The 22,851-nt window shown below is 41.0% G+C and overlaps 1 protein-coding gene across 1 annotated transcript in view; it reads right to left on the minus strand.

Annotated features, from left to right (window-relative positions):
• Positions 1-22,323, minus strand: part of FGF10 (fibroblast growth factor 10) — a 66,556-nt gene extending 44,233 nt beyond the window's left edge. The window contains exon 1 of the mRNA XM_068423641.1: positions 21,990-22,323. Coding sequence (XP_068279742.1) covers positions 21,990-22,323 — 334 coding nt within the window. The remainder of the gene's footprint in view (positions 1-21,989) is intronic.
• Between the last annotated feature and the right edge of the window lie 528 nt (positions 22,324-22,851).

Consider the following 22,851-nt stretch of genomic DNA (forward strand, 5'->3'; position numbering starts at 1 on the left):
TTTCTAAGCACATTTTGACAGCTAAAAATGTCCCACATCATATCTCAATATAATGACTGTTTTACATTATATTTTTGTATCTAACCCACTTAAAAAAATGATGATTCAATTATTTTTTGTACAAAAGAATTCCTTAGAAATTCTGGTAATTAAATCTAGCAACCTAGAGAATTCCTTGAGTGTCCTGTGATTTTTTTTTTCTGTTATCTCATATAGGCAAATTCAAGACAGCTCCTATGCAAGCAGTGTCCAAGTTGCTTCAAGCATATGCGCCATATCAAACAGATTTAAAAGATTATTGTGCTGCTGCTCTGAAGAAGCAGGAATGAGGTGAGACAGAAGTGAATTGCCATGCTTTGAGCTCAGTGGCTGACCTTCCAACCCTTCCTCAACTTGTTCCTGCACTCCAAAGCGTAAAGCTGCCTCTTCTCTTCAAAAACAGTAAAGAAAATGGTGTTGGAATGTAAGAAAACATCATAACAAGAGATAGAGGGAAGCAGGTACTTGCACCTTCATTTCTTTGTTTTGCATAGGAGATAACTGATTTCACTGGATTCCGTTTGAAATTAAATAATCTTAAATTAGACATGATTATCCTGAGGACTGCTTTTGTTTGAAAATCTTTCTGTTTTTAACCTAACACCTACAGGGATTCTATTAAAAAGACAGCAATGATTTCTCAGTATGCTTATACTGCTCTCTTGACAACATTTCTGTTTAATCAGTTTTACTGTTTTCTCAATGAAAGTTAGCTTCTGGCTCAACATGGAATTATCATGGGACAACAAAGAAAAATATTTTTTAAAGTAGCAAAATGTACATGATCACAAAATGATCACAAAATGATCACAGAACCTCAAAAGTTCTTGACAAGTACAATATATGCAGGTTTCTACCAAAATTACTTCAAGCTTTTATTAAAAAAAGGAAGATCAGGTAAGTTAAATAGAAAGAAAGCTTTTAGAAAGGACTATTTAGGTGTTAAATTTTTGGAGGATAGGTAGGAATCTTGTTCCTTGTACATATGAAAGAAATACACAGGATGTGCAGCTGACCAACAAAATTATCTGAATGCCTAAATTACTCATGCAAATTGTACAACCATGTATGAAGACTTCAAAACACAAGCAGATAGTGCAGGGCCTGGGCAAGTGCAGCTCTCCTGCTTTGCTAATGACAGCTTCTCCCAGATTGTTTATGCAGTGTGCTGAGAGTGTTAACTGATGTGGATAGTACTGGAAACTTTCAGGCATAATTAACCTCTGTAGCCTCTTAATGCAGTTTCACCTTTAATCCACAGGTCCATATCAGAGAAGTGCAGAGTTTGTTCAGGCCCAATTGCAACATTTCACAGAGAAGTAACTGATTAAAGCCAGACGTACATAGAGAAAAAGAAAATGAAAACAGGAAAAAAAATTGTCATGTGATGCCCATTATCTCCATAAATCAGCGGCAACAGTCCACACTTCTATGACATCTTGATGCATCAGGGAAGCACTAAGAATAGCTTTGGTTGATATATCTATCTTAGAACATCAGGAACGAGTGAAATTATACCTGGAGGCTTCAGGAAATACTACATTGAACAGATCTGTCACAATATGAAAAAAAAATTGTCAACACATTCTTTTTACCCCTCCTCAACACAGAAACAAGAGACCTGTACGGATTATATCAAATGCAAATACACAGCCACATAGAACCCACTGTTTCCTAAAGCACTTTTCTAAATACAAATGTGTGTTCAGCATGAAAAAGATACACCTTCATGAAAATAGTCCTGGTTGCTCAGCTTGCTCTGTATCCAGAACAAATGGCAGTTGTCTTGCTACTCCTGAAAAAAGTCAGGGGAAGCAACAGAAGTAAAGGTAGAGCTCTGCCTGTTCCATTCTACACATAGGACAGAGAGATAATGACCCATGGGCAGGTCTCTGCATGGAAAACAACAGTTATGTGTACAGTGTTAAACCATTATGGGTATGCGCCCTAATTCTCTAGTATTCCTAATTCAATAACTCTTAGGGACCGAAGCTACCTAAGGACTAGCTGGAACTGGCTATTCCTTTAGTTGTACAGACATCAGCGCCTTAAGCTTCAAGTATTAACTTAGACATTTTACAGACAGTTGAACTTCTTGCCTGGACCAAGAACTTGGACACAGGCCTGTGCAAAACACAACATAGTCATTCTCTGTGTTTAGCATCATGTCAGTGAAGAGCCTGATTATTTTGGCAAAGAATACTACAACTCTCTTCTGAGCATTTATTTGCTCACTCTCCAATTCTTTTCGTATTTTGAAATTAGTAACTATATACGGAAATTTTATGACCAAACATTATTTCATTTGAAAATATCACTAAATTAATTTCATTTTCCCATAGAAATAATGGACTTTAACCAAATTTTCAATTTAACTTTCTAAAAATTACGATAAAATTAATTTTTTATACTTTTAAAAGAAAAAGAGAAACATCTTGTTAAGCTTACTATAGTAAAAAAAATATTTCAATTTGGACAGTTTTCATAATATATTTTTAACTAATTCCCGCAAAATGTCATGCTTTATCTAAACTGACATTATTTTGGACTTTGATTTTGTCGGAAAGTCTGTTTAAATATTTCATATTCACTCTAATTAGAAAATGCTTTGGCATTTCAACATATCACAGAATCACAGAATGTTAGGGATTGGAAGGGACCTTGAAAGATCATCTAGTCCAATCCCCCTGCCAGAGCAGGATTGCCTAGACCATATCACACAGGAACGCGTCCAGGCGGGTTTTGAATGTCTCCAGAGAAGGAGACTCCACAACCTCTCTGGGCAGCCTGTTCCAATGTTCGGTCACCCTCACCGTAAAGAAGTTTTTCCTCATATTTATGTGGAACCTCCTGTGTTCCAGCTTGCACCCATTGCCCCTTGTCCTGTCAACGGATGGCACTGAGAAGAGCCTGGCTCCATCCTCATGACACTTGCCCTTTACATATTTATAAACATTAATGAGGTCACCCCTCAGTCTCCTCTTCTCTAAGCTAAAGAGACCCAGCTCCCTCAGCCTCTCCTCATAAGGGAGATGTTCCACTCCCTTAATCATCTTCGTGGCTCTGCGCTGGACTCTCTCTAGCAGTTCCCTGTCCTTCTTGAACTGAGGGGCCCAGAACTGGACACAATATTCCAGATGCGGCCTCACCAGGCCAGAGTAGAGGGGGAGGAGAACCTCTCTCGACCTGCTAACCACACCCCTTCTAATACACCCCAGGATGCCATTGTCCTTCTTGGCCACAAGGGCACACTGCTGGCTCATGGTCATCTTTAAGAAAGTGAGGAAAATAAGTTCCTTTCCCAAAACACCCATAAACCAATATTCTCTTTTCGAATTTCAAGAGAAGTCTCATATGCAAATCAACGAGAGTAAAACATTATGTGATCTACATTAACAGAGTACTTCAACCTTTCCAACACTCTGCCCTGTAAAACACACTGTAAACCACACCCATTTCTATAGTCCACATTTCTTTTACTAATTGGGCAGAGGGCAGCCTTTGCCAAGAGGCAGATGTGAGGTCTGTTTGGGGGGGTTTGTTAGTTTTGGAAATCTTGGAATTCTTCTTTCAGGTCTGGGATATGGTGCACAGTTCTGGTTTAAGACCAGGCACCTACAAGCAGCTCTAGAAAGGCAGAAGAATGAAAGCATTATCTTACAAGAAACAGGCTTGCCTACACAGAACCAACCCAGAAGACCCACAAGAAAAACTTCAGCTAAGGAGCATGGTGAGCAAACCTACCTGTTGTTAATTGAACTTGATAAACTTCTGAACAAATTTATATGACAAGCACTGGTGATAACAGGGGCTATATTAGGGTTCCCAGGAGGTTTTCCTCAGTCCTGCTTTCCTGTAACTTGACACATTTTTAATTAACAGAGACACACTGACAAAGTGTAACAAATGCCCATGGCAAGGCTGTGCACACAGCAGAGCTCCCCAGTCGTCCTAAACCACACAGCAATGCTGGCTCCTTCCTGATCATGGGACACAAGGCCTGCCTGACCACTTTGAAGTGATCCACCAAAAGCTGCTGTTGAAAGAAGAAGCCAGAGAAAGATGAGTAGAGTTTTTGGTATCATAAGTTGATTGGTTACACATTACATGGCTTTGCAGAACTACCCTGCTCTAGGCCAAGAGCCACAAACCACTCCCCACCTACCTACAGCTCTCAAACTGCCACAGACAGGATGTTTGTAGGTGGGAGAGGCCATCTGGAAGTGCCCTTCTTGTGGATGAGGGAGAGTTCTGGAAGTCTAGTAAAGATGTCACTGATACCGTCCACAGACTGCTGTTCCACAGAAACTATTTGCTGAAGCTATCCAGAAGGAATGGTTCCAATATTAGCATTTTACCTTTGAAATTTATGCAGATAAGGAGAAGACAGAGTTTCTAAGGTAGTTGCAGGGCACAAAAGATGAGGAGCTTATTGTGTGAATTCAGAGTGTTTCTGCCTGCCCACTACAGCTTGAAGCACAAAGAATTCTTTTTTAATTTCCTTTTCCTCTTTATTCCACAAGTGATCTTTTTCCTTTGGCTATTTCAGCCTTCTGTAAAACTGACATCTGCAACTTTTTCCAGGATTGGCACAACCCATATTGTGGTTCAACTGGTATTTTCTCCTGGACTAGGTTCTAAGGTGGTATTATTACTTTTATAAGGTGCTGAAATTATACTCTTGATAGAAATTGAAATCACAGTGTGAATAAATTGGCTTGTTTACATTGCCAATTTCAGAGAAATATGCAGAATGCATAACTGAGATCCTGGAGTGCTGCTACACTTAGGTACAGGGTCAAAATTGCATCCTCTCTGTTCAAAGTCTAAATGATTTTGGTGATTTTATATCAAATGCCACTCCTTTTAACACTCCCTTTACTTTTTTTCCTTCTAAAACATCTTTCATCCCTGTTATGAATCATGACTAAGGGAAAAAAAAATCTATACCAGCCAGTCTTTATGTAATTTCCCAGATGGAGCTTAGCTGCTCTTCAAACACTCCAGTGTACACTTGTTTTAGATAATATCAGCCAGGATGGCTGAAATCTTGTTTTTAAGCCAGTAAAGCCATGTGATTTTGCATGGGGGAAATTATGGAATGCTAACACGAACTGGAGAGATTTAGTAACCTCCAACAGAGGAGTTAGAACAAGTTGCTGGAGGGCTCCTCTACTCACTCACTTCTGGTAGTAATTCCCTGATTGCAATAGCCTCTTAATTTTTTCTATGTCAGACCTGTTCCTCCTGCCGTTCTGTAGGCAATTTTCTTTTTTTCCCAGGTGAATACCTTTTCTTCAGTTAAATCTCTCCTAAACACTAAGTCATCCATAAAAGCTTAACAATACGAGAAGGAAGCAAAATTATGAATTTAGAATCCATGTGCAAAATCTGCTGGTTTTCAGACCATGCACTTCCAAAAGGACAGACTCTTTCCAGCTGGTATCTGTAGTGAACACATTAACAGCCCTTAAAACATTTATCTTTCATGATAAAACAAACTCAGTTCCCAAACTCTTCCAAAGGATACCTTATGGGTTACCAGCAGCTCCCAGCTTTGCTCATTAAGAACAACTCATTTTCAAACATCATCAGTTTTCTTGACTCCCACTTGATGGGCATTTTTACCAAGAGAAGACACTTTCCAATACCTCTGTCTTTAGACAGAATTGCCTATTGTCTCTCTTCAATCACTTCTGTAGACACTTCTTCTACTCTATGTATCTTTAACTAGTGGTACAGTTATTTAATCTGTCATACATGTACATCCTTGTTGGAGACATACTCTGCTATACAAAATAAACAGTATTACACTTTACCCTTCAACTACCTTTTCTATTAAGAACATGAATATCATCCTTTGTATTGTGAACACAAAATAAAGTACTGAGTAGAATCATCAGTCCATGGATTTATGGTGGAATAAGCTTGAACAAAGATAGAAGAGAGAAAATCCTGGTCTTTGAACTCTGTTCCTCAGTCCCTGTCTCTGAAGAAGGGGAAACTAACACAGCCATATTTCAAGATTTGGTTAGCTAATGTCCGTAGAGATGAAAAAGTCTAACACTGAATAGCAAACCTAAGATCTGTAGCATGATATTTCTAGGTTTTCTTTAACATGAAAATTTTAACTACTTGTTACTTTCATTTTTGTTGCAACTCAACAAACTTTCTGCCACTACTTATCAAAAATAAACATAGACTTATTATTCCGAATATAGATGTATCACTACAGTAAAAGTCTGTTGGCCTAACACAGGACTCTGTAATATTGTCTTTTTGTAAAGAGCTCTTATCCAGTTGAAAAGTTTACTGTACCATATCAGTTATTTTTGTTTAGAGATATTTTAACTTTTTGTTCCTAATGGAAGCCAATGAGAAAAATGAGGGCAAGAGGTTAAACATACATCTGGTCTCCTATTTAACATAGATGTTTATCTTTTGCATGTTGCTGATGACAATTTAGAAGGGGGGGGGGCACAAATGAAAATAAAAACTTCCTTGCCCTAACACTTGTTTTTTTTTCTATTATGAAAACAGCAGCCTCCATTTCTCATTTTACATATGAAATAGCTCTGCCATAATAACCTGTATTTTTCAGCTTTGGGTTTAATTGTCGGAGCTAAGAAAAGGAGTTGAAGAAATAAGACAGATCTTACTTGGGCTGACACTGTTCAAAAAGTAGGCTATGGCAAGCATGGCTCTCATTATATTTAAGTCAATTAGTCTGTTTCCTTTAAAAAAGGAAGGGGGAAAAAAAAAAAAGGAGAGATTAACAAGCCACCAAGGGCCTGCTATAAGGTTTTGACACTTTTAGTGGCTTGTGACATATGACTTGTGAGTATCAACTCTCCTTCAAAATCAGAAAACAAATCTACCATTCGGATAAGGAATGCAAAAAAAAGAAAAAGCAACAGCAAAAAACTGCTACAAGGTCATGTTAACTAGGATTCATTAGCAAGGTATTTATTAGAACAGGAGAATGAGATAAGTTCTTTAACTGATTAAACTCTGAAATTATTATTAGATATCTAGAAGTCTCTAACATTTGTCATCCTTTGGCAGGTAAGGCATTCGACACTGTCTCCCACAGCATCCTCTTAGACAAACTGGCTGCCCAGGGCTTGGATGGGTGAACTCTTCAATGGGTTAAAAACTGGCTGGAGGGCCGAGCCCAGAGAGTGGTGGTGAATGGGGAAAAGTCCAACTGGCGGCCGGTCACTAGCGGTGTTCCCCAGGGCTCAGTTCTGGGGCCGGTGCTGTTCAATATCTTTATAGATGATCTAGATGTAGGGATTGAGTGCACCCTCAGCAAATTTGCAGATGACACCAAGCTGGGTGGGAGTGTTGATCTGCTGGAGGGTAGGAAGGCCCTACAGAGGGATCTGGACAGGTTAGATAAATGGGCCGAGACCAACGGCATGAGGTTCAACAAGAACAAGTGCCGGGTCTTACACTTCAGCCACAACAACCCCATGCAGCGCTACAGGCTGGGGGAAGAGTGGTTAGAAAGCGGCCCGGCGGAAAGAGACCTGGGGGTGCTGATGGACAGCCGGCTAAACATGAGCCAGCAGTGTGCCCACGTGGCCAAGAACGCCAATGGCATCCTGGCCTCTATTAAGAATAGTGTAGCCAGCCGGTCTACGGAAGTGATCGTCCCTCTGTACTCGGCACTGGTGAGGCCGCACCTTGAATACTGTGTCCAGTTCTGGGCCCTGCACTTCAAGAAAGATGTTGAGGTGTTGGAGCGAGTCCAGAGCAGGGCGACCAAGCTGGTGAAGGGTCTGGAGGGTCTGACCTACGAGGAATGGCTGAGGGAGCTGGGGTTGTTTAGCCTGGAGAAGAGGAGGCTCAGAGGTGACCTTATTGCAGTCTACAACTACCTGAAGGGAGGTTGTAATGAAGTGGGAGTTGGCCTCTTCTCCAGGGCAACTAGCGATAGGACAAGAGGACACAGCCTCAAGCTTCACCAGGGGAGGTTCAGGTTGGACATTAGGAAGAATTTCTTCTCAGAAAGGGTCATTAGACATTGGAACGGGCTGCCCAGGGAGATGGTGAAGACACCATCTCTGGATGTGTTTAAGAAAAGCCTGGACATGGCACTTAGTGCCATGGTCTAGTTGACAGGGTGGTGTCAGGGCAACGGTTGGACTAGATGATCCCAGAGGTCTCTTCCAACCTGGTTGATTCTGTGATTCTGCGATATGCCATGGTCCTCCTGAAGACGTTAATCTAATGTGTTCAAATACTGTAATAATGACAGAGATTTCTTCTTATTCTCAAGACGTTTCACAGCATGAGAGCTTTTACATCATAAACTCGATAAGAGTGAGCTCTCAGAGGTGCTCACAGCAATAGCTGCACAACGGTTACACCTGAAAATGTAAGGGTGCTCTTCATTCTTCGGAAACTTCATCTTATGTGGTACTTCAGTTGCATCATCATGCAATCTACTCTTGCATTATCAGTATGTCTGTGAGTGTGTAACAGGAGTTTTGCACATAGAACTTCCATAGCTTGGCACACAAAACATCTATAAATGAAATACTTAAATATATATATATATATATTTATGACTAGCTACTGTGAAAAGCAGGAAGATTCTGAAACTATCATGAAAAAATATTTACTTGAAAAACCAACAATATGAATATTAGAAAATGCCAGACTGAAGTTTACTCAAACACCAAAACTATGTTCCCATCCCAAAGGAGAAGTGTCTGGTAACCTCAGCTATATCTTCTTGTATTAAGCACAAGGTAACAGGACGTACTTAGATGTTTTTATGTACTGGTTTTCCTGCTCATCATTACAGATACTTCTTGAGTCTGCACTGATGTATGAACACAGATACTCATACTCCTCACATCTGTAGCTCCCTTTTGAAGGATTTTAAACTGTGATTAAGGTTTGGAGGTCCCTGGATAAGAAAGCAGACTAACACTTCCTCCATCCACACAGTGGCAATTTTTTGGTAGCATTATTGAATTTAACAGTTCAGACAGCACTAAAGATTTTCCCTAATATAAGCACTGTGGGTTTTGTTTTTTTTTTTTATTTCATTTTGGACACAGTTATTATAATTCAGTCTGTACTGAAAAGCTACATCAGTCTTTGTTATGCCCTGAGTAGAGTTGAAAACAAAAAGGTTACATCTTGCTGACCTTTACGGTCTACTGTGTATATTTATAAAATCAGCAAAACCAAAAAGGGAAGAGTTCCACAGAAAAATTATTACAGATACTTTACAATAGTGTTTGTCTCCAAATTCTCATCTTTGCAAAATGTTTCCTGTTTCATAAGCAGAATCAGCTGCAAGCAGAGTCCACAAATGCATGTGTGGCAGAACTGAAGGAATAAAGCAAGCATGGTGAATTTTGAGCAAATCTGGATAATGCTTTGAGGAATTATTTGGTGTGTGGTCTGAGGCAAGAAGCCACAGAGAGGCGGAAGTTAATCTTATGTACTCCCCAGCTGCAGATATGTCTTTTTGAGAGCAGACTGCAGCAGGAGACACAGAAATGACCAAGAGACCAGATTAATACCACATGAGCCAAGTGTCAGCCTCATTATATGTGTTTTCGCTAAAGTTGAAAAGACTTTAACTTGGGTAGCTGTCATTTCAAACAGAAGTTGTGACATGTAAAAGTAACTGTAATAAATTAAACTGAAAGAATAACGTCTGTGACACTAGAGGGGAAATATCAATAATAAAAAAATGGTAAGAAAAGAAATAAAAACCAAACAAATAATTCCAGTAGCTTAAGTCCAACACATAGACAGCATTTCAGGGAAATTAAGGCAGTCCCAAAAACACATAATAGGGTAAAAGACAATAAATATTAGGTGGAGACAATGCTCAAATTTCTTTGACTGATAGGCCTGACAGTAAAGAGAAGGGAGTGAAATTGCAATTTTAACTGTTTAACCATAGAAATCATATAGATCCTTGAGCTGAAACATCCTAATTTTTACATCTTTAAAGCAAAATAAATTTTGACATCGCTCGTGGTTACAACGTTCATGCAGCACAACCAGATTTAGAGCTCAACTTGACAGTAGGACAGATCCAATTTGTGCCTACGCCCATGCTGTTTGGTTAGGAGCTATTTTGCCATTAACTTTTGTATTATGCTATGCAACAAATTTGTTGAGTAATCTCGACAGAGTGCTTGCAAGAGAGGCTATAGAATATTTTTTTTTTCTGGGAAATCTTAAGTTTTTTCTACTCAAAAGACAAACACCTAAGTCTGCTAGAGTTAAGAAGTAGCCTACTCTTTCCTATTCTATAAGAGGACAAAAGTATCCTTGCTATTCCTTATATCCAAACCTTTCTGTAAAAAGAGAATGATTACCCTCTGAGTGGGCTTTTTTTTCCTGGCACTCATCACAGTGTTACTGGTGTATTTCACAAATAATTTGTTTTCATAACAACCTTGCTCATGTAGGAAGTATTACTATCCTCATTTTATAAGCAGCAAAGAGCCAAAGAGAGATTATAGTCAAATACATTTATAAATTTAGGGGTACAATGGATAACAAACACATATAGGACCTGATATTTCATAATATCTAACACTTTATGGCACTCCCTATACTCAAAGTTTAGTTCCCACAGACCACCCTTGTGCCAAATTGTTCAGTCTTCTTCCCTCTCCCTTTAAGCAGATTCCTGCTCTGTGTTGCTTGACCATCAGCAGGAGGAGCACAGAAGAGTCTCCCAGCTCCCTTTATGCCCAGAGTATCTTCACAGCATATGACATGAGGCTTTAGTTTCCCACAATCCTACCTCATTATTCCAGCCCTTATGTGTTTCAGTCTTGTTTTGATAAAAAAAATCCACTGTGGTCATTAAGAATCTTATAAAGTTCAAAAAAACCCACAAACTCTTCTACAAAGAAAGCTGTTGTTGAACCTTTTCTTTCCTAACCAATTTAGCTGCAATCTTGACGGAGCAGCTTTCTGTGAGGTATACCATCCAGCTGATATGCATTTCCTCATCCAAAGCCCTATAGCAAGGTATTTGACACACAGCATTTACTAATAGTAATCTGTCTATGTCTTCCATACCGTGATCTTAAAATGTTTTTAGCAATCTCAGTGGGTTCAGTCTTGTAACTCCTTAATAAACAATTATCATTAGCTTTGAAGCAATTGGCAGTCACTGTTCTTGACTGGTTTATGCTGTATGAGAAAAGGAAGTACCAAGGAATAACTAAGTAATATATAGCTGTTACATAGTCTAAATGCCATGGGATGTACAGGCTGGGTGCCAGTTACCACTCCTCAGTTATTCAGGCACGTGAAGCTGGGAGAGAAATGGTGCATTTCTCTAGATAGTACTTCAAGCAGAGATAGCAGCCTTCTGGAACTTAGAGGGGGCCCACAGGAAGGCTGGAGAGGGACTTCTTACAAGGCTGTGTAATGATAGGATGAGGGATAATGGTTTTAAACTGAAAGAGGGTAGATTTAGATTAGAGGTTAGGAAGAAATTCTTTACTGCGAGGATGGTGAGACACTGGAACAGGTTGCCCAGAGAAGCTGTGGATGCCCCCTCCCTGGAAGTGTTCAAGGCCAGGCTGGATGGGGCTTTGAGCAGCCTGGTCTAGTGGAAGGTGTCCTGCCCAAGGCAGGGGGGTTGGAACTAGATGATCTTTAAGGTCCCTTCCAACCCAAACCGTTCTATGATTCTGTGAGTCTATGGTTTTTTTTTGTATTGTCCCCTTCCCACTGTCCTGCAGTAGCTCCCACCATACGTTGGCAATAGGAAACATCATCATCGCCAGGATGAATAGAATTGCCAGTCTGCATGATCTCAGCATCTCCCTCCGTCCTCCTTAGCCTAGGACCAGGGCTGCCCACAAAAAAAACCATGATCTCAGCATCTCCCTCCGTCCTCCTTAGCCTAGGACCAGGGCTGCCCACAAAGAAAAACCCAAGGGAAGCAGCAAAACTGCTTGAATTGAGTCAATTTCTGGGCCCCAGAAAGGGCATAATTTGGACCTCCCAGTGCTAACCTTAGTAAATTTTGTTTTAGTTGCTTAAGTGATTTAAACTATGCGTTGCCCTAAGTGAGTCATTGCTTCATGGTGACAGAGGATACAAAGAAGGTGGAGTTACTGAATGCCTTCTTTGCTTCAGTCTTTACTGCTAAGGCCAGCTCTTAGGAATCCTGGGCCCTGGAGGTAAGAGAGAAAGTCTGGAGAAAGGAAAACTTTGCCTTGGTTGAGGAGGATCAGGTTAGAGACCATTTAGACAAACTGGACATCCACAAATCCATGGGCCCTGATAGGATGCACCCATGAGTGCTGAGGGAGCTGGCAGATGTTATTGCCAAGCCATTCTCCATCATCTTTGAAAGGTCATGGAGAACAGGAGAGGTGCCTGAGGACTGGAGGAAGGCCAGTGTCACTCCAGTCTTCAAAATGGGCAAGAAGGAGAACCCAGGAAACTACACCCCTGTCAGTCTCACCTCCATCCCTGGAAAGGTGATGGAACTGCTCATTCTGGATGTCCTCTCTAAGCATGTGGAAGAAAAGAAGGTTATTAGGGGTAGTCAACATGGATTCACCAAGGGGAAATCATGCTTGACCAATCTGATGGCCTTCTATGATGGCATGACTGGCTGGGTAGATGAGGAGAGAGCAGTGGATGTTGTCTACCTGACTTCAGCAAGGCTTTTGACACTGTCTCCCATAACATCCTCATAGGAAAGCTCAGGAAGCGTGGGTTAGATGCATGGACAGTGAGGTGGATTGAGAACTGGCTGAAGGTCAGAGCTCAGAGGGTTGTTATCAGTGGTGCTGAGTCTAGGTGGAGGCCTGTAGCTAGCGGTGTTCCCCAGGGGTCAGTACTGGGTCCAGTCGTCTTCAACTTACTCATCAATGACCTGGATGAAGGGACAGAGTGTACCCTCAGCAAGTTTGCTGATGACAAAATGGGGAGGAGTGGCCGATACACCAGAAGGCTGTGCTGCCATTCAGCAAGACCTGGACAGGCTAGAGAGTTGGGCGGAGAGGAACCTAATGAAGTTCGGCAAAGGCAAGTGTAGGGTCCTGCACCTAGGGATGAATAACCCCATGCACCAGTACAGGTTGGGGGTTGATCTGCTGGAAAGCAGCTCTGTGAGAAGGACCTGTGAGTCCTGGTGGACAACAAGTTCCCCATGAGCCAGCAATGTGCCCTTGTGGCCAAGAAGGCCAATGGCATCCTGGGGTGCCAGGAAGAGTGTGGCCAGTGGGTTGAGGGAGGATAACCCCTCTATACTGCTCTAGTGAGGCCACACCTGGAATATTGTGTGCAGTTCTGGGCTCCCCAGTTCAAGAAAGACAAGGAACTACTGGAGAGAGTCTAGCAGACACAATGAAGTCAGCTAAGGTTACAGTTCAGGGGAAAGTTTTCTTTAGCTTCCTTGCCTCCAAGCGACAGGTGCCACAGGTACTAAGATACTTCATATGGATGAGAGAGACACTTTAAGATTGACATGGTTTATGCTTTTAATGTTTAACTCTGGGAAAACCATAGGGAAAAAATGAGTATCTGGGAAATACACAGAGATCAAACTTTGTTCTGTTGAAGTCAAAAGACTGTTTCAGTGAACATCAGGAGCTTTAGCATCCTAAAATGTCATAAAAATGTATGAAAAGAAAGCACTAAAACTACAAGTCCACTTCATATCAAATAGTCATCCTGTATCCTATTCTAGAGCATATATTCCCTTGCTCACTGTAGTAACAAGCAGTTACTGAATATATGAACTTGTAACTATGTAACTACTTCCAATCTTAAAGATAAGCTTACAAAATATGACATATTTGATAACACTAAACATATCAGTCATAAAAATACCCTATTCCACCCTCAAAAGATTAAAATACTTAGAACTTTAGGATATCTTGATGTCCTTCAAGTGTATGTTTCTCATAACAAACATAGTGGGTAGTACTAGAATAGTGAAAAATTGAAGAAAAAACAACCAAACAAAACCCCAACTTTTTCCTTCTTTAACACAGGTTTGCTTGTGGCTGCTTTAAATAGCTTATTACTTCCAAGGGCAAGTTTGCTCACCTTGCTGCTCGCAAGTAGTCCGTACTGACTTTGACATTAGGAATGAAGTAGGTTATTAATCCTCTTGAGGAGGGTAATGTGAAGAAGAGAATCCCAGAATATGTACCGAATAATATCTAGTATCTATAGAATAGGGTCAAAGAAGACACAATGAAACTGGGATCGGGAAGAGTTTATATCCTCACACCAATTACATACTTTTAGCCAAATTCAACGGACACCTTAATGGCTTCATAGGTTCAGGCTGTGAGCAAACTGGTGGTGCAGTGAGATGAGACAGAACAATTCAACATCACTGATGGTCCACAGCTGCCAAAAAGGGTAAGCCACACTCCCCCTCATGACACATGCTGCCCCTGTTTCTTTCTTGTCGTCCTTTCTAGTGTTGCTCTGGCACTCGTCACACTTCCCATCCCCTTCCTCTAATGCGGGCAAAATATCATTGATTTATACTCAGCCTCCACTTAGCATCATGCCTTAATTCCAGTTAAACAACATTCTGAATGCTTCCAAAATGCTTCAGTGTTCCCTCCCCAACTCCCACACACACTGACTACAGCTGCACAGATGTACATCAGGAACCTGAAAGAAAACTTGTATTTCCTTTATTTCTACGCAGTGTTTGAACCTCTTATCAGTGGCAGAAGAAGGAAGAGCAACCTGAGTCCTCAGGCCCCCCACTTTCACTTCTGCTCCTCATGTAGGAAGAGGAGTCAGGAACTGCAAAGCCAGCTAACTTTATTGTCCTTCACATGTGTTTTCCACCATGAAAGGAGTAGGCATCATATTGCTTTACTAAATCAAGGTTTATGAAAGATCTGATATCTGTGTTTGTATAAAATTAATGAGCATTCATGTTTCTAGTATCTGTAGCCTTTTCCTCTCTTGCACAATACAGAAATTATGGAAGGGGGGAGGGAGAAAATGAATGAAACTTTTTGCTGTAGTTTCAACATCTCCTTTTTCTTGAAAGTCAGCTTTGATGTGTGTGAAAATTCCTCTTTAACTGTAGAAGATATACACTACTGACAGATTATTTAGAGGTAAATGTGAAAGGGGACAGGCTAATAATTCTTTAGGCTAACTATAAAATAGGGGAATGCTTTACAGCTGACACTGAGTATATCAACCCAGTAATTGGATGCACGTGTTAGTAGCAGTAAAAAGGCACTGTCCAGTTGTCCACCTTACATGGGAATCTACTTTGAGTGTATTCTTTGATTTACTGTTGCAATTAGAACTGAATGTTCAAAGAAAGAACACAAGTGACCTAATTTAAAAGCAAAGACTGCCTTTAAAGCTATTATTTAGCGTGTGACATGGCTCACTTGTTACCATTTCTTTCCCCTGCAACTTCCATTTGTTGAACTGTAACCATGAAGTAGCATACTCAGTTTTAATAATCCACTCAGCTAATGAATTCAGTTTTAATATCCATTCAGTGATTAAAGATTAAGCCACTTCCTCCTCACTCCTACCCTTGAAGATTTTAATTTTCTTCATAAGCACAGAGAGTTTTCCCAGGCTGGCTTTTCAAAACTTCATGTAACAGTGTTTCCTGTCTCCTTTTTACCATGTTGTAACTCACAGAGATGTTATACAATAAATTGGCACCAGAAACAGAAGCAATTAACACAGCTAGGAACCGATCTTTCTGGTTGCAAGTACTGTTGACTACTTTTGTGTGTTTAAAGCATCTGACCAATGAAAGGCTGCAAGATATTAAAATATTGCATCAAAATAAGTTGTCAAAGCAAAAGGAGGAGAATTTGTTCGATAAGTACATACATTAGACTAGCAGTACTATTATACCTACTGACCAAGAAACATACGTGTGCTAACGTTAACTAAATGCATCCTCAATTTCTGATCCGATAATTTGGTTTTCATAGCCCAAAGCAAGCAAAGGTTACTTTTCCATACAGTCTCATCAAGCTGATGTTGGTTGATAATGCCGATAAACATTCAAACTATTTGTGCTGTTCAAAGTGTCAAAGAGGTCATTAAGACAGTAAACCCCAGAATATTAGGATAAGGCAGTTCACTGTCTTATGGCAAGTGCAAGCAATGGTAGCAAGTGTTCAAAATGTGCAAACTGAAATTTCAACTTGGTGCTATTTTGAGCGAGAAGGGACTGCAAGATCTGACTCAGAAAGCTCTTCAAAAAACTGAGCAAACAAAGCCAGGTCATGAAGGGAGCATTATAACAAATTCCAGGTTGACCCAATGATTTCTCTGCTTTGCTGACACTGTTTCTATCATCCCAAATACTAAGCTTAAGAATAGAAATACAATATTTTTTACAAAGTTTTTTTTTTTCCTATTTAAAACCTGCCTCGTGCAATTATATTACTTGCTCAGAGGAAAAGTCAGGAATCGACTGTGACAGGAGATGTTGCCCTACATCTCATACAGGTACCTGGTATTTTTAACTTAAGACACACAAATTGGTTAACAAGATTTGCTCATAGAAGGGTTTTTCCTTTTCCAAAAGGGAAGGCTCTGTGGAATAAATGAAAACTCCCCTATTGCAGGATCTGATCTGACTCCCATTTGAAGTGAAAAGGCCCCTATTCACACACACAGCTCAAAGACATCTGAAAGTCATCTTAAAATGCCTTATTTCAAAACAGAGAATCTTACCCTATGAGTGAATGCATCCAAGATGTTTCAGAAGTGTAAGCACATTCTATAGCGCTCACTCAGCTAATGCCATCGTCAAGGGAACTTTTGTGCAAGCCACTACCTGAGAACCCTCCCATTAATACAGCAGCACGGCATCTATAAGCCTGCATGCCCCTTGATTTCTTTCTTCTGAGGTTTTAAGAACAAACTTCCAATCGCCCCAACTCTTTCTTTTTCTTTTCTTTTTTTTTTTTTTTTTTGCAAGTGGCTATAAGTTAGATTTATGAAGACAAAAAGACTTCTTACAACTGTATATTTTGAACAGATTTATGACAGAGCTACAGTATCAGCATGGAGGGTCCACAAGCCAGGAATGCAGTAAGGGTAACAGGAGAGTGTCATGTAGACGTTAAATAGTACAATTCTTTCCACATTCATAAATCCTAAGTGTCTAAGGTTGTATACTGCTGGTTATAAATTACTTAACTGAGTTCTGCAGAGGGGAAAAAAAAAAAGACTTAAAGTGAGAAATAATCTCCATAAGAACTTATACATTTCATATTAAAGAACCCGAGTTTCAAATTACTTCACTAAAACAGTATTCTTTCCTATTTTAAGTCTTTTTGATTGGTAAAAAAATAAACCAGATCTCTATGGAGAGTAAAACAACAAACACATATGCCTACTAATCAGTCTTCAGAAAAACAGAGAGAAGCTCTCACATTAATTTACAAATACCAGCTCACAAGGAGTCAATAACCTCAAACAGCTAGCTTAAAAAATGTTCAGTAGCAAAAGAACATATTTTACCACATATTCCAATCTGGTTTGAGCTTCACAGCTGAGGTTAAGGTACCTATCAAGCTTTATGCTTTTATTACAGCTGAGGTACAATCAAAAAACTGAGTATCAAAGTATATTTAATCAAAACACATTTAATGCTATTTTTACGTATATAACCCAATACATAGTACAGATCTGTAGTTATATGTCATGTATATATGCACACACTTAAAACCGTCAGTAGTAATGGCCAGCATTTCTAGTAATTAGAGTGGTTGTTTACGACCCTTTGGGCTACAGAATGAGGCTCAAAACTTTCTTGCTATTAGTTGCTATGTTGCTAATCTGACCCCACACTAACTAAAGCAAAACCAAAGATTATCATGGACTTCAGCAGATCCTAAAGCTATGTATAAAAGACAATTGCCTGCTCAGGGAAAAAGCCTGGAATGGGTTAGCTTGTGAGAAGCAGCTAATTATTTCATGCTAGCTCCCCCCATGAACACTCTTACTCTGCAATTGCAGTGCCTTTGCACTGTTTGGATTAATCCACTTTGGATGCTCAGAAGGCTAATTAATAGCCTCTCAGCTGGTGTAAACCCTTTGAGCTTTGCTTGAGCTAAACTATCTCATACAGCTGAGGATCCATCCCCTTCTTGTCCACCTACTTGGAGCAGAGGTGACACCAGACAGTGGCTGTGTCGCCATCTACCGTAGGTTTTGCATAGCACTGCTTGGTCCAAAGCCCGCAGGAATCGCTCCAGCAATTCTTCCCGCTAACATCCAGGCTCCATGACACAGACTCCACTCCCTAAACACATACCTAAATAACGGCCTCATCCTGCAATCCTTGCTCAGGCAGAACTCCCCCTACAGACTGCAGGTCAGCTGCTGCTAATTAAGTATCACATATTGTGTTACCAGTCTTCAGCTACTAAGATCTATCCTGTAACTTCAAAGTTTGTGTGCTTCATAGCACTATTAACAGTTGCCTTAAAAGTCAATTGAAAATAGTATTAACACTTGAAAAATACGTTCAAGTTTTCCTGAACCAGCTTATCATATATTATGTAGCCCAATGCATGCCATCCATTAAACCCAAAGAGTTTCACTATCTTCAAGAAAGATTTCTGGGTACAAGTAAAGTCAGAATCCACACACATGCAGTTCTCTCTCCATTTTACTATATGGTTTAAGCTTCTCTTGGTCATTCCAGATCTCAAGTTATATTGAAAGCTTTTGTAATTGCTCTTTGGAAGCTTTTTCGTTTTGCTTTTCCCCCAAGTCCCTAAGTCACCAGAAAGCAGTACAGCTCTCCTCATTCATCCATGCAAATGGCTCTGTCAAGAACAGTGGCAAGGGACTTCACAGCTGCGGTGCTTCACGACAAGCTAGTAGTCACACTTGGAGGACAAACTTCCAGATGTGAGGAACAATAACACAAAACCTAAAAAGTATCCTACTTCCATCTAGACACCTTCCAGCTATGCCAAATGCTGCAAGTTTCCCCAGCCTCCTGACAGAGCAGTCAGAATCCACTTCTGTTCCCATTACCCTATAGGTAGAGAAAGGCTGATGGAATAGTCCCAAGCAATCAAGTTGGAAAACATCTGCCAGAGTAAACTTTAATTTAGCACACTCTACACAATATTTATAGAGCAAATCTATGAATGCTGCTTGAGCCATTTAAAGGCTGGAGACTAAATACTGTTTTCTGAATGTTTATTCTGACTTTCTCCAACTGTTCTTCTTACTTGACAGTGCTTAATTGGCAGCCAGCCACAAAAGCTGTTGTCTAATTACACAACATATCATGATCTTACAGCCCTACAGATAAGGCTTTACGGCAGCATAAATGGATTTTAAACATTAGCATGTGAGAAAAAGAAAATCAGCCTCCAAATTAGAATATTTCAAAGTCTTGTGTGTCAGTAGTCACTATTATTTGTTTAAGAAAGCATGGTTTCGAAAGAGGAACTTAGAGATTAAATAGTCTTTAATGCTAAACAGGCTACAATTTAGTGGGCTGGCTGGCTAACCCTTTATGCATAGCAGAAATCTATTCACATGTGATTACATATTTTAGACTATCTTAAAGATACCATATGTTTGCATGGAATCAGTCCAGCTGGAGATTATGGAAGCATTATGATGGCACAGCTACATGTGAGGTTATGAAAAACATAGATTTTGTAAATCACTTGCAACATTTTGCTACACAGACACCCTTGAAATAAAGGCACAGTAAATATATTCTTAAATGGTCTCAGATCATGTACTTTTACAGAGGACACAATTTCACACTGCAAATTATAATGACTGCTAAAGAAGAACATAAAACCGTTTGACTTATCTTCTGCTAACAAGATCCGAATTGTTTTGTATTTAAAGATGTACACTAGGTCTGACTTTGTGATGTAAGTGTGGTTAGCAAGTTGCAGGGTTTAAGATTATAGGAGTCCCTTCTTCACTGCGCATAAACTTGAGGGACAGGATACAACTATGTATAATAAAGGCATTGTTTTGCTTTTATATGAAACAAACTACATTCTCCTCTCTTTCAGTAGATACTCTGCAGATGTGACAATAACCATGACATCACCAAGAATGCCAGTTCTCTTTCTGATGCACTGACTGGAAAACTAGCTAAAAAGAATCACACCCTATAGTTTCAGGGGGTTGTTCTTGCATGTAGACTGAAAGAGTAGAGTGATGTATATGTGCATTACAGTGTATTCTGCCTCTTGGCAAGATCTTGCAGAAGCTCATGCATGTGTGCAGCTTTACTCACTGAACAGTTCTGCTGGCTCAGTAGGGCTGCTCAGATGAGTGGTTACTTCTCTGAGTACATTGTTGTCAGACTGGTCCCCTTATAGCCTTTTGGCAGCAATGTTCTACACAGAATGGCTGGTGTTCCCAGAGATGCACACAAAGCTTTCAGGATCCCATTTGAGGGGAATGATGCTGTCCTCCTCCACAAACAAAAGTAATCTAAGAAATTCAGTGCTAGGACCTGATTCCACAGAAATTTGTCAAAGTGAAGCCTTCACCGTAGCTGTTTTTCAAGAATTTGGCTTTCTATCAAATATAGAAAGGGAGGTGGTAAGATTCAGCTGCTTTGACATCTAAAGCTTTTACGACCATTAAGTGCATGATAAAGTATGAAGCTGCAAGGTGGAGCAAGTGAAGTAGTGACATATGATACAGCAGCCCTCTCCTCCTTGTTTGTAAGACAACGTTATGGGTATTTAATAGAAATACAGCTGAATTAACAGTAATGTCTATCACACAGCATGGCAACCTGCTGAAGTACTCCTTACTTTACAGATTACCTAAGAAGGGATCTACTTAAGTCACTTCAAGTTTTTTTAATTTAGCAGAAGATTTATCTCCAGCTTTATCTGAATTTATGTAAAACAACCCAAGAACCAAAACGTGGTTCTCCATCGGTGGAGCAAGCCAGAGTTTCCTCCAACACTTGCATAACAGAACTTACTTTCTTAGCACGCTACTCTAGCGGGATGCAGTCACTTAAGAGTTACAATGCAATATATTGTGATTTACTAGTTACTTCAATTTGAGATTGCACAGGCAGGAAAACCGAATAAAGGTTACATTTCTACCACTGACAGCCAAAAATACACTACCAGAAGCATAGTTACTAAAAGCCTAATTAGTACTACAGAAAAGTTTGAAACTACAACCATGGAAACAGCCATATGACTTTTACTTTGAAATAATCTTTTTTTTTTTTTTAAAGCAAAAAATGACAATGAAACGCGTGTGAGGTCCGTGCGAACCCAGCCCCAGATGTTCACAATGGAGCGCGTAGCGGTACAGCGGTGCGGCAACCCGGGCGCGGCAGGCACCGGCACCGCCTCACCGCCGGCGGCTGCGCGGCCGCGCACCGGCTCCCAGCGCCCGCCCGGCACCAAACCCGGGCGAAATCACAGCCCGAAGGAAGACAAAAAAAAAAAAAAACAAAACCAAACACGACCCTGGTCCGGGCTTGGGGAGGAGGGAGCGAGGAGCAGACAGCTCTTGTGCGGCGCAGGGAGAAGACTGTGTGTGTGTGCGCGGGCGAAATCGATGCATTGTTTCAATATAGAGCTCTCGTCAAGGCACTTTAATGACAGGCGATAATGATTTTCAGATTCGGGAGACAATGCCCCCACACACACTCCGCGCCACATCCTTACAAATCTTTCTAATTTGCTCTTGTGCCAGGCAAGGAAACAAACTGTGCTCGGCGAAGCTATTTGCAAAACAAATGTAACCGGAGAGATTTGCAGATAGGGGCTGGCGGGGAGCGGCGTCCCGGAGGAGCCCACCCCACCTCTGCCCCGCGCCCCCTCCCCACCCAGGCGTCACCTTCCCCTTCCCTCCCCGGCGAGAGGGCTCGGGCGCGGCGGGGCCGGGGCGGCTGGGGGGCCGGCAGCCGCTGCCCGGCAGCGCGGCGGCAAAGCGGTACTTACTGAAGGGGCAGTTCTCCTTCTTGGTGCCGCTGACCTTGCCGTTCTTCTCGATCTTGAGAAAGTACTTGTTGTAAGAGTAGAGCTTCCTCTTGCGCACGTCTCCTTGGAGGTGATTGTAGCTCCGCACGTGTCTCCCCGCACTGGAAGGAGAGGAGAAGGACGAGGGAAAGGAGGAGGATGATGAAGAAGAGTTGGTGGCCTCCGGGGACAGCATGTCCTGGCCGAGGTCATGGCAGGTGACAGGCACAGAAGACACCAAGAAGAGCAGCAGCAAGCAGCAACAAGGCAGGTGGGAAAAGGCTGAGGCACCATTTGTCAGTATCCATTTGCACATTGTACTGAAACTCTGGGCGCTGGAAAATGTCTTATCAAATGAAACATACTGGAAAGGTAAAACCCGGTAAAAGGCAAGTGGAGAGCCGGTGGTTGCTGCTTCTGGTTAGATCCCTCTGAGCTCTGATCTGGCCTGAAGTAAGTGCACCAACATCCATAACTCAGGGGACAAATCGCCTCAGAAGATGCTGCCTTTTAATCCTTCGAGTCCTCCCTCAGAAAAAAAGAGCTGTTGGTTTTTTTTTTTTTTTGGGGGGGGGGGGGGGTGTTGCTGTGGTTAATCCTCTTTCCTCTTTCTCTTCCCCACCCCACCCCCCCACATACACACACACTCCCCAACCTGGTTTGAGACTTCCCAGGAGTTATTTTGTTCTCTTCCTCACTCCTTTCTTCACCATCTTAGATGCAGAAAGGTCTGAAAAATAGATGACAGCAAAGTGAACAACAACAAAAATAAATAATAACCAGAAGAAAGGGGTGCTGGAAGGGATTTTTCACACATACCCCTTTACACACACACACACGCACT

Source organism: Nyctibius grandis, chromosome Z (assembly GCF_013368605.1).
Source record: "Nyctibius grandis isolate bNycGra1 chromosome Z, bNycGra1.pri, whole genome shotgun sequence".
In the NCBI taxonomy this organism is placed as follows: domain Eukaryota; kingdom Metazoa; phylum Chordata; class Aves; order Nyctibiiformes; family Nyctibiidae; genus Nyctibius; species Nyctibius grandis.